Source organism: Ornithodoros turicata, chromosome 1 (assembly GCF_037126465.1).
Source record: "Ornithodoros turicata isolate Travis chromosome 1, ASM3712646v1, whole genome shotgun sequence".
Lineage (NCBI taxonomy): Eukaryota > Metazoa > Arthropoda > Arachnida > Ixodida > Argasidae > Ornithodoros > Ornithodoros turicata.
Window position 1 is genome coordinate 201,545,313 of NC_088201.1, and position 13,240 is coordinate 201,558,552.

The 13,240-nt window shown below is 45.5% G+C and overlaps 1 protein-coding gene across 2 annotated transcripts in view; it reads right to left on the reverse strand.

The window, feature by feature from the left end:
* Window positions 1–13,240, reverse strand: part of LOC135378947 (uncharacterized) — a 342,028-nt gene that overhangs the window by 16,782 nt on the left and 312,006 nt on the right. For both annotated transcript variants that reach the window (XM_064612133.1, XM_064612132.1), the window contains one exon: window positions 1,251–1,391. In XM_064612133.1, coding sequence (XP_064468203.1) covers window positions 1,251–1,391 — 141 coding nt within the window. The remainder of the gene's footprint in view (window positions 1–1,250; window positions 1,392–13,240) is intronic.

Consider the following 13,240-nt stretch of genomic DNA (forward strand, 5'->3'; position numbering starts at 1 on the left):
TTCCTCCCGTGTTAGTATCGACGCGAACTTCAACCACTCAACCGCGAGCTCGTCTCCGCGTCTGAAGGGGAGTGATATGCCGGCACGTGAAAGACGATGAAGAGGTGCCTCTGCTGCCACGCGCTACGGCTCTGGCACGATAGTTCTACCCGCACCGTCTTAGCGTGACTTCACGTCCATCTGCGCGCTGGAACATTGACATGAGCCGCCGCCCACCAGCAGGCTCACCGCACTTCCTTCAAACACCATTCCCCCGTCTCTACGACGCATACGTCGCCAACTTCGTGTGCAGCGACAGTGACGTGTTCTACCCTATGGTCTACTATGGTTGCTAAAGCAGTTTCGTCTTTTCTTGAGTAGGTGGCGGTTGTCTTCTCTCTTCGACAGAAAATACAAACGATTCTAAAAGGCGACAACCTGGTCAGTTTGAAAGCGTTTTAAAATACAATTCCTATTCGAACGATTCACGCGACAGCCAGTATATTATGGGAGATGGAATGATAATAGGGAACGACGACAGTTCTCAAATGTTTCTCACCGTTATCATGCGAAATGGGGGAACATGAAGAAAGATGACGTGTTTCTAAGAGGGCCTGAGAAAAGAACATATAAAAATCAATGAGTAATGAAAAGGAATTAGTAATGATCCTCAGTGTGGATATTATGTATCAGAGCGTCTTAGGGAACACATACTTATACCTGAAAAGATTCACGTTTCGAGTGAACTTGTGTGCCACCTTTGGGAGTGTAATGGCTACTAGCCTATTTTCAGTGATACCTCTGTTTGGTGTACAGAGAGGAACAAATGGAAACGGTTGTGGTTAGAATCTTGGGAGATATCCACAAGGGGGAAATGGGTGAGAAATATATTTTGCCCCTTGGTTTTTTTTTTTTCGAGATTCGGACGTTCCGTTCATAATAAATAGTGTACTAGGCATTTGTGCAACACGGGTACGTACCATTTTCTGTTCAGCCAATATGGGGTATACGCGGGCAATATGGGGCCCATATTGCCAAGATTTTCCCAATATTGGCTCAAAGTGGGCAATATGGGGCCCATATTGCCAGGATTTTCCCCATATTGGCTGAAACTGTGCAATATGGGGCCCATATTGCCCATTTTCAGCCAATATGGGGAAAATCTTGGCGAAACGGGTCCCATATTGGACCCGTATCGCAAATGACCAGCCAATATGGACCCAATATTGTGTGCTGCTTGGGAAGGAACGTCAAATAAGGAAGACGCCAACCTTTCTCTTCATAGATTCTGGAGAATCATATCCAACGAACGTCTGGTTTTCTTCGCCTTCTGACCCTAAGCGGAAGACGTCCATTCCGTCTGGTGACGTCTTCCATGGAGCCGTGCGAGCTAAATTCTGCGGATCACATTTCTGTAAAAAGAAAAAAGTACGTCATATACACATAATTCATTTCTTGCCTAAAGTCACTACATTTCTGCAACTGCATGGCTCTCTGCAATCATGATGCAAGTGAAATTTTGTACTTGAGAGAAATTAGGAAAAGAACAACAACAACTTTATTTAGAGAGGGAGAGTGGGGAGGTTCATTGCTAGAGGCGATACTCAACCTCATTGCTGGTGGGGATGTGGGGAATAAAACAATGAGCCCCTTCACAATAACGATCGAAGTCCGATGGTGTCCAGAAATGTCAAAAGAGCTTTGAGCGCAGATCGTTGCTGGGCTGTATTGGGCAAGGGGCCAAGCAATTTAGATAGGAGGAAGGGGCGAGAGTCCAGCTGACTAAGAGACTCGGAGAGTTTGGTTCGGGAAGGTTGGTAGTGGGGGCAATGAAGAAAAATGTGCTCCAGATCCTCTAGAGCACCATAGTGGCAGCAGGTGGGAGAGTAAACTTGACTCAAGCGGTAACGCCACTGAGCTGTAAAGGCCACATCGAGTCGCATTCGGTGGATTAATGCAGCATCTTGATTAGAGGTGTTTCGTGGCATGCAGAAACCGAGCGTGGGATCAACTCTGCTCAACATAGATGGGGGGAGAGTACTGGTCGGTTTCCGATACGAGAGTGCTACTTCTGCGGCGCTGTCGGCCTGCTCATTCCCCACGACACCACAATGGGCTGGAACCCACTGGAGAACTAGCCTGTGGCCTGCTGCGTAGACAGTATGGTAAGCCATTAACACATCGGTGAACAGGGGTGCGGATGTGCCTCATATGCCGGAATTTTTAATAGCTTGAAGTGCAGATTTGGAGTCTTGAAGACTGCCCATTCCCGCGGGGTAAAATCACCGACGTGTTGTAGAAAGAAAAGATGGCATAGAGTTCCGCACCTGCTGGGGAGCTTGAATGTGAAAGGCGTCGTCCTTGCACTACGCCTTCAGATGGTATGACGAATGCTGATGCGGACTTGTTGTTTCGGGATGCGCCATCTGTATATGCTGCTGTAAACGTAGAAAACTTCTCGTCTACCAGACCATGAAAATGGTCTCGATGGACTTGAGGGGAAACCTGATCTCTTCCTTCCAGAAGGCTCGGAAGGCTTACGAAAGTCGGCGGTACCAGCAGAGACCAGGGGGCTTCAGGCGGTATAATGGCCTTAGCTATGAAGCCAGTGAGAGTCTGGCATATCCTCTTCGCTACTCGATAGAAGTCGCTTTCAGAACGATATCGAATTTTCCTGAGGAGCGGGTGACGGGGAATGTGAGCACGCAAATGTAGGAAGTGCCGAGCCGTTTCGCATTCACGTAGAACCTCAACCGGGAGTTCACCAGCTTCAGCCAGGGCTTGCCGTATTTCAGCCATTCTTGGAACTCCGAGGCAGCGACGAAGGCTTCGAGCAAACAGGGACCGAAGGATATTTAATGATGTTGTTGATATCCTGTGCGGGATAGGACGGCTGTAAAACACAGTTGCCCTCAGCAACGCTGCGTGAACTGCGAGCAGGGAACGCTGATCACAGCCCCATCCTGAGCCAGAAAGATGTTGAATTGCGGGGAGCCATCGCTGCACTTTCGTTTCAAGGTGTTTAATATGGCGAGCCCAGCGCAAGTCCGAGTCGATTACCATGCCAAGGAAGCGGTGGAAGCTTACCAGCTCAAGCTTCTTGCCACCAACCCAAAGAATGAAACTGGTCATAGCTTTTCGCGTGAAAGGAAACTCGATGCACTTTTCGGGGGAAAGGCCCATCCCAAGGTGCGTGAGGTACGTATGTACATTATTTAAAGCGAGCTGCAGGAGGCGCTGTATGGCTGGGCGTGATTTTCCTACTGCCCAAAGGGCGACATCATCTGCATACACGGAAAACGACATTTTGCTATGAATTACTGATTGTAGGCCGGCCATCACCACATTAAAGAGTGTCGGACTCAGAATACTTCCTTGGGGGACTCCTTGATGAACAGGATGCTGAGGGCTTTGGCCTTGAGACGTACGGACAGCGACAGTTCAGTCCGTAAGGAAGTCTTGGAGCCACATGAAGAGCCAACCGGATACCCCAAACGAGCGCAAGGCGTGCAACACACAAATGTGCGAGACGGTATCATATGTGCGCTTGATGTCGAGGAAAACCGATAGGACGTTCCTCCGATGGGCACAAGCATGTTGGAATGTATAGACTAGGTCGGGAACTGGATCCATGGAGCTTCGGTGGCGACGAAATCGAGCCATTTCTTGAGGGAACGCACGTTGTTTTTCGAGCCACCAGTCGAGGCGATGCAAAACCATTCTCTCCATCAGTTTTCCCATACAGCTTGTCAGGCTCACAGGGTGAAAGGAGGATAGGGCATTTGGGGCTTGCCTGGTTTCAAGATGGGAACAACCAATGCCTCCTTCCAGGCAGGTGGTAAAGATCCTTGTTGCAAAGACGTATTATGCACATGAAGGAGAGCTTGGAGGAGCCGTCGGGAAACCGTTCCTTAAGCCACAATCTCTCTCTGAGGATAGTGCGAGGATAGGAGGAAACTGACAAGTCTGCAAAATTCGCTGTTCTACTTGAAAGTGTTCTTGCCTCAAAGAGATCGGCAGCTGTTGGAAACCTTTTGAAACCGTATAATCATGCTCTAGACAAGAACAAGAAATCGATTTGCTCTATTCTTCTTGACAATGATCTGACTGGCCTATGTAACAGTATACGTTCTGCACATTGTGGAACTTTCGCGGTAGAGTTCCTGTTCAAGGGTCCCAAGGTGCACATGCCGCTTAGAATGAGAATCAAACCTGGCAAAAGATTATTTCGACGTTTTTGCAGAAGGAGTTTTCTTCTATATTTGTTAGTAGCGCGTTATCCCTGAAAAATTTTGGACAACTTATTTCAGATTTAGATCTGGCTCATGGAAAGTAATGTTTTGCTTTTTCCTTGGACATCAAGGATCTCTACTATTCACTGCAAGAGAATTTGTTGTTAAGTAGAGTACGCCGATTTCTTGAAGATAATTTGGTGCGCTTTCAATAGAAAGTTGGTATATCTGTCATTGATTTTTTGCGCATACCAGGACGTTATCTGAATACCATTAGTATTGACGGGCAACTCTACACCCAAAAAAACTGGTATCTGTATTGGATCGAGTATCGCCTGTTCTTTCAGAGATTTACTTGGCTGTAATTGACAATGCTGTATTATACTTTTTATCCTCTGTGTCTTCAAATGATGTCGCTTTAAGAAGGTTTGTAGATGATCTGGTTTTTGTGTCTACCAATTAAAGTGTTACTGATCAATGTAAGAATGTAATTTTGTCCGCGGCGCCCGAGCTTGTGTTCGCTTTTGAGTTCCCCGCTGTTGGTGTGCTTCAGTTACTTGATATCAGGCTTTTGTTAGAACCCGCTCTTTGTTGGGCTTACGGCAAATCACAAGCTAAACCCATTTTGCCCGCTTCAAGCTGTCACTGAAAAACTATAAAACGGGGTTCGATCACAGGTATCCTATCAAATGCCGTAAAAAATTTGTTCCATATCCTTCAGCTTCCAACTTATTGGCCTTTGCGAGGTAATTTCAAGTCAACCTCGTTTTCAAGAACTTCTGTCTTGACCGCCTCACACCTTTCGTGAAACCTGAAGTTACCTGCAAGAATCACAGGAAAAAATTTGTCCCCTATTCTTCAAGAGTTGTTTATCAGATCGCATTGGCTTGTGGTCTCTGTTATATTGGCCATGCAAAACGTTGCTTAAAGGGTCTCTGACCAGAACCTAGTAAATGTCTTTGTATGGATAACGAACCTACATGTGCCTCCAAGTTACACTTGAAACATTTCGTCTCTGCGGGGCCGCGAACTATTCTAAACAAGGAGCGCCGAAAAGCGGTTCCGCTTTCAACCCTGAACTCGTGCGATCAGCGCAAAAGTGTAGCTATTATGCATTGGTTTTCCTTAGTGTATACGTAAAACACCCGTGACGTTTATTGGAGGAAAGTCCACACCGGAAGTTTGGGTGGTTTCCGCAACTTCCGTATTGCTGGGTGCTTTTTCAACATGGACGTCGAAGGAGGAAGCCCAGCGGAGTCAGCAGTAGTATGGGATCAGCTCAAGAAGCCGGCAAGTCACACAGTCATCTGGACGCCATTAATTAGCAATTAGAGCAATTTGGAACCCCCCACAGTAATTAGAATCATTCAGGGAGTCATTACACTAATTGGAGAGCATCTCAGACGTGTCCAGACCACTGTGTGAGCTGCCGGCTACTTGAGCTGATAAAAAATAAAAATAGGTAGAAAATAAATAAAAAAGATAGAAATAGAGTGGAGAGAAGGAGTTTAATTGAAGATCAACGACGCCATCTTGAAGAAAGCGGTCCGGAACGGCCGCTGACCGTCGCTGGGCCACGGAGCACAGGGGCAGGTTGCAAAGCATCACAGCTATGACCACCAGTTCCGGACATCCTGTGACGTCAGCTGTGACGTCAGCTGTGTCGTCATATGGCATGTCTGGGCAAGTTAGGACAGCTCTGGACATGCAAGGAGAAAAACACTCGTAACACAGAGGCTGGGAAAGCAACAGTATGCAAACCATCAATAGCTAACAAGAAAATAGAATTAGTTACACAACAAATGATCCCACCACAACAGGAGCGCAGAACGATGCGACTGCTCTATCCGACAGCCAGGTTAGAGAACTGACTCGTAATGGTTTTTTTCTCCTGTATAAAGCCCCACAGCTGCACCCCCTAGCAGTTACTTTCTCAACTAATCTCACAACAAAATTATTAAGAATCACGTCAGCGCTACTTCCGTTCCCAAGGCAGAAGCAGATAGAAAATGGCGGGGATGCCAGGACAACAGCAACCAGCACCCGACGTGCACTGGCACGAAAATCGCAAACAAAGCGGGAAGAAAGTTGGCGAAAGCATTAGTTACACAACAAATCAGCTCACCACAGCAGGAGCGCAGACCGATGCGACTGCTCTCCGCAACAGCCAGCGAGAAACTGACTGGGACGCCGCTCCGCGGCCGCTACGCATGCGCGCTCCTAGCGCCCTCTGAGGCGACCACCTCCGAGAGGCTAAGAGAGAAGAGCATTCCTGCGCCCCCTGCTGGCTGTTCTCATTGGTCGTGACATCATCCTATTGTCTCAGGGCTACCCTGTTTTTTTTTCCACTAATGCTCCTCTAGACAAGGTCAATCTGCAGTGAAGCCACGGTATGACGTCATCATGCACCTGCGTGGCTCAAGGACGCGTGTGCTCTAGACAGGGGACCTATTATTTATTGAATCACTATCCCAAGGTTATTTCCTTTATTCTTCTATAACGCTTGAATAGGAAACCATTGCAGAAGAGCACCATGCATGAAAGCTGATCGTAGGAATTCCAAAGTCTTACTAAATGAGACTTGCAAAACAACAAAATATCCTAACACGTAACTCCATCAACGGCAAATAAGAGGACTAGGCACTCAACAAATCAACACAGAGTACGGGTAACCAGGAGTGCAGAACTCAGGGCAGCACTATTGTCAAGACAACAATGTTCCTTGTCAAAAAAAAATACAAAGCATCAACAAAGGAAAGCATGCATATCGGGGCATGTCAGAACACGTCAGGACAAATTGCACGACTGCTGGGCAACAAAGGAAAACAAACACTTGAACAGAGTGAAAAGACACTCACCATCATTTTTCACGTTCACAGCAGTCCCTCATTGTAAATCCGCTCGTCACAAAATCCACCTGCATCGTCGAACACCATTCACCAGTGACGAACCACACATCCGCACCCCATCAGAGGCAGACAGAACCCCACCGAAGCTACGCTCTTCCACTGACGGCCTACGCAATTACCAGGAGCAGAATTTGCGTGTCCAGACCCGTCAGTGTCCAAGAGAGAAGTGAATTCTTGCGCCCCCTGCAGTCCGTTCTCATTGGTCGTGACGTCATCCTATTGTCTCCAGGGCTACACTGTTTTTTTCCACTAATGCTCCTCTAGACAAGGTCAACCTGAAACAATAGTCTCGCGGTATGACGTCATCATGCAGGTGCGTGGCTCAAGGAAACTTACGCTCTAGACAGGGGACCTGTTATTTATTGAATCACTATCCCTAGATTATTTCTTTTATTCTACTATAATGATTGCATAGGGAACTATTGCAGAAAAACACCATAGACAAGAGGAGATTGTAGCATTTCATTCCCAAAGTCTTACTCTACAGGAAAAAAATGGTTCAGCAAGACATGTCCATCCCAGCCAAGAGCCATGCACCTAACTGAATAATGACGCTTTGTTCCTCCTGAATAAGGTCACACACCTGTCCCTCTCGCGGTTACTCTCTGAACTAAATGAATCGCAAGATCATTAAGAATAGCTCTACTTCCATTCAAGGCAGCACTATCGTCATCGTCAAGAATATTCCTTGTACAAAAAGAAAAAACTACATGTAGAAGGAAAGCATGTCAGAACAGGCCCAGGCACGTCAGCGCATGTTTGTCAGACAACAAGGGGGAAAAAGCTAAAAGAAACAATGAAGAAAACCAGCATCAAACTATTTCTAAGCACACGCACTCCTCTTATTCAAAAACAGTGCCCATCATAAATCCGTCCAGGGCAATACACACCATTTTTCTATTGCTACACTTTTTTTGCAGTAACGGTCAATCCATTGCTACAGACTGCATGACGTCATCACATCCTGTCTGAAGAAGACAGCGGCAAAGACTCCTATTATTTATTGAATTGCAAGATTATTTCCTTTGTCCTACTCTTAATGACATTCATTCATTCTCTCATTAAAATTCAACAAAAAAGCACCCTGCGTATTAACAATTTTCACCCCAAAGGCTCATCATGGTCATTAGAATTACAGTAAACTACCACTGCTCTTTTAAAATAATAAGTGAGACCACTCAACATCACCTCCAGGCTTATGTAATACATGACCCTTTCTATGGTCATACATTCCTTGTCTGAGGCTACACTTGCGAGCAAAAAGGCGCGAAAGCCGGGTGGGCAAAGTTCCATTCGAGCATTGCGTGCAAAAAGGCGCGAAAGCCGGGAGCAAAGTTCCATTCGCGCACGCCAAAGCACAAGACAAAGAACGCCTTTACGGGAACATGATGGCATTACCACCATATTAATGATTTTCTACCTTGCATTGCAGTTAATTAGAAAAACTACTACAAAACTATAATTTTAGGAGCCCATTAAAATTCTACTTTCTATGGAAACTATAATTGCCCTATTACTTGGATCGCTATTAATGACGCGCTCCAATTTTTTCTCTCTTCCCATTTAAGCCTTGTCATGAAGTGAAGCAGACTCACATCCAAAATAATTAATTTACACTGAGGGTGCCGTGCTTCACGAATTCCTATCCTGCGCTCAGATGCAAGCATTTCTTCACGGATACTTTTAACAGCTGACTTCTTCAACATACCGAGCTCCTAACAACATCTAACAAACAATCAGAGCAACCCTCTTCTCAGCTGCACCATGCGACTTTCTTCTGCGTAAAATCGGTGATTTGAGGAAGAGAGCAGCGAAAAATTGCGCGCACTTGTGCTTGACTTAAAAAGCCTGAAGCATATGCTAATAAACTAAGAAAAAGACACTCATATCTGGTATGTGATAGTGCCACATACACAGACGCATTGCCCTTGCGTAAAGAAAGCACAGGACAGGGATACACAGATTTCCTTAGGTGAGCAGGGAAAAGGCTTAAGACCTCAGGTCACCACACATCGTCACGCGGCTAGCACAACATGACACCAACAAGATACTTGCAGCGGGAAGAACTGCAACACTGCTAAACAAGACCAGACATGCCATGATGACGTCACAAATCAGGGAAAAAGTACACGCACGCACGCACAGAGGACAACGCATTAAACACACGGTGCGCTCAGGAATAATCGTAGCGTTACCGCACATCGCTACGAAGCTCAACGTCTAACACAAGACGACAGCAACAAGATATTAGCGAAAGGTAAAAATTGCAACACTACCGAACAAGTCCAGTCATGCGACATCGCATACAAAACACTGCTCATCGGGGAAAAGGCCTAAGCCTGCGGCGGATCATCATAGAGCATACACAACTTCATTTTTTCTATTTCGCGTAAACTAAACGCGGTCTGCTTGGAAAACGACGTACAAAGTTTATTAGGGAGCAGAGAAATATAGGAATTTCTACTCCGCGCTCAGATACCAGCATTTCTGCTCAAAAACCTGCAAAATTAAGCACTGCTTACTTCGTCAAGATATCGAACACCCAACAAAATCAAACAAACAACCCCACTTCCACTGATAGAACACTCTTCAGCTTTTACGCAGGAGGTTTCCTTCTACATAAAAGTAGAGAAAATAAGAATAGAGCAGCGAAAAATTACACGCACTTTTGCTCGCATAGCTATAAGAGAAAAATTAAAATAACGAGGCACACGCTAATAAACTGTGACAAAGACACCCATTTCTGCTATCAGATAATTATTGCATAATGCTAAATACCCAATTGCATTGTTCCTGCGTGAAGAAAGCACAGAAAAAGGACACTCAATTTATCTTAAGCGACCAGGAAAAGTCAATTCTACTCGGACAGCTTGATACCATAAAGTCTGAATTTTTGCAAAGAAGACAAAGCTTGAACAGCGCTACGAACGTGACAGATACATACTAACAAACAAACAACAGCAGGACCGGCGTCGGGCACTCATAAAATACCCTGCCCAAAACAAAGACTTCACCAGGTTCGCTAGACAATTCCATTAAAAACGCTCGTCCTATCCTACAGATAGCAATGCAAACGCTGCCCTTATTTTTTAAACCACTATTTCACGCAATAGTACATAAATGTATCACTAGTGTCACACGATAAGGCAAACACTTACTTGTCAAGTGGGGTCCCAGCGCGTGCGCGCGCGCACACACACACTAACATTTTCACACTCACAAACACAGTCTATTTTCACAACCACATAAATCCATATTATTCCTCAGGTCAATAATTATCCTACCATCGCCAAAAGACGGCACAGACATGTATGCTTACGCAAGACAATCGGTCCTCGTTCCGGATGTAATAGGATATCGTCACTCGGCCGGCGTGAACCAATAAAGAAAGAAAGGAATGCATGTTCGCTACGAAGAAAACGGTGCCGTGCTTCTACGCAGCGATCATTATACAGACGCGTAAATGTGAACATCATTCGCTACACACTGTAGCTCTCATCATTTTTAAACCAAACCACTTAACATGTGTTCATAGGTCTTCACTAAATAGGTGAGCCGATAATGACTCCAAATAAAATCAAATAAAATAATCATTCCAGCATCGCTGGCTGCAAGCTTGCGTACCCAACAGAGCAGCGTACTTCCATCAACACGCCTTGGGCTGACTTTACACACCCAAAGCCTTCTCTGAATACATTCTGCTGTCGCCGGAATAAAAGATTTATCGCGACGGTACTACAATATCAGCTCTGTTGCTGTTTAAGTGATAAAACAGTGCGCTCACTCGGAGTAACAGATCGCGGGCGTCCAAACCGCGAGAACGGGTCCGCGTTGCGCTTGCACGGGGAATCGCCCGCATCGCGAGTCCAAACCGCGAGAACGGGCCCCGCGCGTGGCTCGCGTGGGGCGCGGTTCGGGCGCACTGTTTTATCACTTAAACAGCAACACAGCTGACATTGTAGTACCGTCGCGATAAATCTTTTATTCCGGCGACAGCAGAATGTATTCAGAGAAGGCTTTGGGTGTGTAAAGTCAGCCCAAGGCGTGTTGATGGAAGCGCGCTGCTCTGTTGGGTACGCAAGCTTGTAGCCAGCGATGCTGGAATGATTATTTTATTTGATTTTATTTGGAGTCATTATCGGCTCACCTATTTAGTGAAGACCTATGAACACATGTTAAGTGGTTTGGTTTAAAAATGATGAGAGCTACAGCTGTAGCGAATGATGTTCACATTTACGCGTCTGTATAATGATCGCTGCGTAGAAGCACGGCACCGTTTTCTTCGTTGCGAACATGCATTCCTTTCTTTCTTTATTAGTTCACGCCGGCCGAGTGACGATATCCTATTACATCCGGAACGAGGACCGATTGTCTTGCGTAAGCATACATGTCTGTGCCGTCTTTTAGCGATGGTAGGATAATTATTGACCTGAGGAATAATATGGATTTATGTGGTTGTGAAAATAGACTTTGTGTTTGTGAGTGTGAAAATGTTAGTGTGTGTGTGCGCGCGCGCACGCGCTGGGACCCCACTTGGCAAGTAAGTGTTTGCCTTTTCGTGTGACACGAGTGATACATTTATGTACTATTGCGTGAAATAGTGGTTTAAAAAATAAGGGCAGTCGCGTTTGCATTGCTATCTGTAGGATAGGACGAGCATTTTTAATGGAATTGTCTAGCGAACCTGGTGAAGTCTTTGCTTTGGGCAGGGTATTTTATGAGTGCCCGACGCCGGTCCTGCTGTTGTTTGTTTGTTAGTATGTATCTGTCACGTTCGTAGCGCTGTTCAAGCTTTGTCTTCTTTGCAAAAATTCAGACTTTATGGTATTAAGCTGTCCGAGTAGAATTGACTTTTCCTGGTCGCTTAAGATAAATTGACTGTCCTTTTTCTGTGCTTTCTTCACGCAGGAACAATGCAATTGGGTATTTAGCATTATGCAATAATTATCTGATAGCAGAAATGGGTGTCTTTGTCACAGTTTATTAGCGTGTGCCTCGTTATTTTATTTTTTCTCTTATAGCTATGCGAGCAAAAGTGCGTGTAATTTTTCGCTGCTCTATTCTTATTTTCTCTACTTTTATGTAGAAGGAAACCTCCTGCGTAAAAGCTGAAGAGTGTTCTATCAGTGGAAGTGGGGTTATTTGTTTGATTTTGTTGGGTGTTCGATATCTTGACGAAGTAAGCAGTGCTTAATTTTGCAGGTTTTTGAGCAGAAATGCTGGTATCTGAGCGCGGAGTAGAAATTCCTATATTTCTCTGCTCCCTAAGAAACTTTGTACGTCGTTTTCCAAGCAGACCACGTTTAGTTTACGCGAAATAGAAAAAATGAAGTTGTGTATGCTCTATGATGATCCGCCGCAGGCTTAGGCGTTTTCCCCGATGAGCAGTGTTTTGTATGCGATGTCGCATGACTGGACTTGTTCGGTAGTGTTGCAATTTTTACCCTTCGCTAATATCTTGTTGCTGTCGTCTTGTGTTAGACGTTGAGCTTCGTAGCGATGTGCGGTAACGCTACGATTATTCCTGAGCGCACCGTGTGTTTAATGCGTTGTCCTCTGTGCGTGCGTGCGTGTGCTTTTTTCCTGATTTGTGACGTCATCATGGCATGTCTGGTCTTGTTTAGAAGTGTTGCAGTTCTTCCCGCTGCTAGTATCTTGTTGGTGTCATGTTGTGCTAGCCGCGTGACGATGTGTGGTGACCTGGGGTCTTAAGCCTTTTCCCTGCTCACCTAAGGAAATTTGTGTACCCCTGTCCTGTGCTTTCTTTACGCAAGGGCAATGCGTCTGTGTATGTGGCACTATCACATACCAGATATGAGTGTCTTTTTCTTAGTTTATTAGCATATGCTTCAGGCTTTTAAGTCAAGCACAAGCGCGCGCAATTTTTCGCTGCTCTCTTCCTCATATCACCGATTTTACGCAGAAGAAAGTCGCATGGTGCAGCTGAGAAGAGGGTTTCTCTGATTGTTTGTTAGATGTTGTTAGGAGCTCGGTATGTTGAGGAAGTCAGCTATTAAAGGTATCCGTGAAGAAATGCTTGCATCTGAGCACAGGATAGGAATTCCTGAAGCACGGCACCCTCAGTGTAAATTAATTATTTTGGATGTGAGTCTGCTTCAC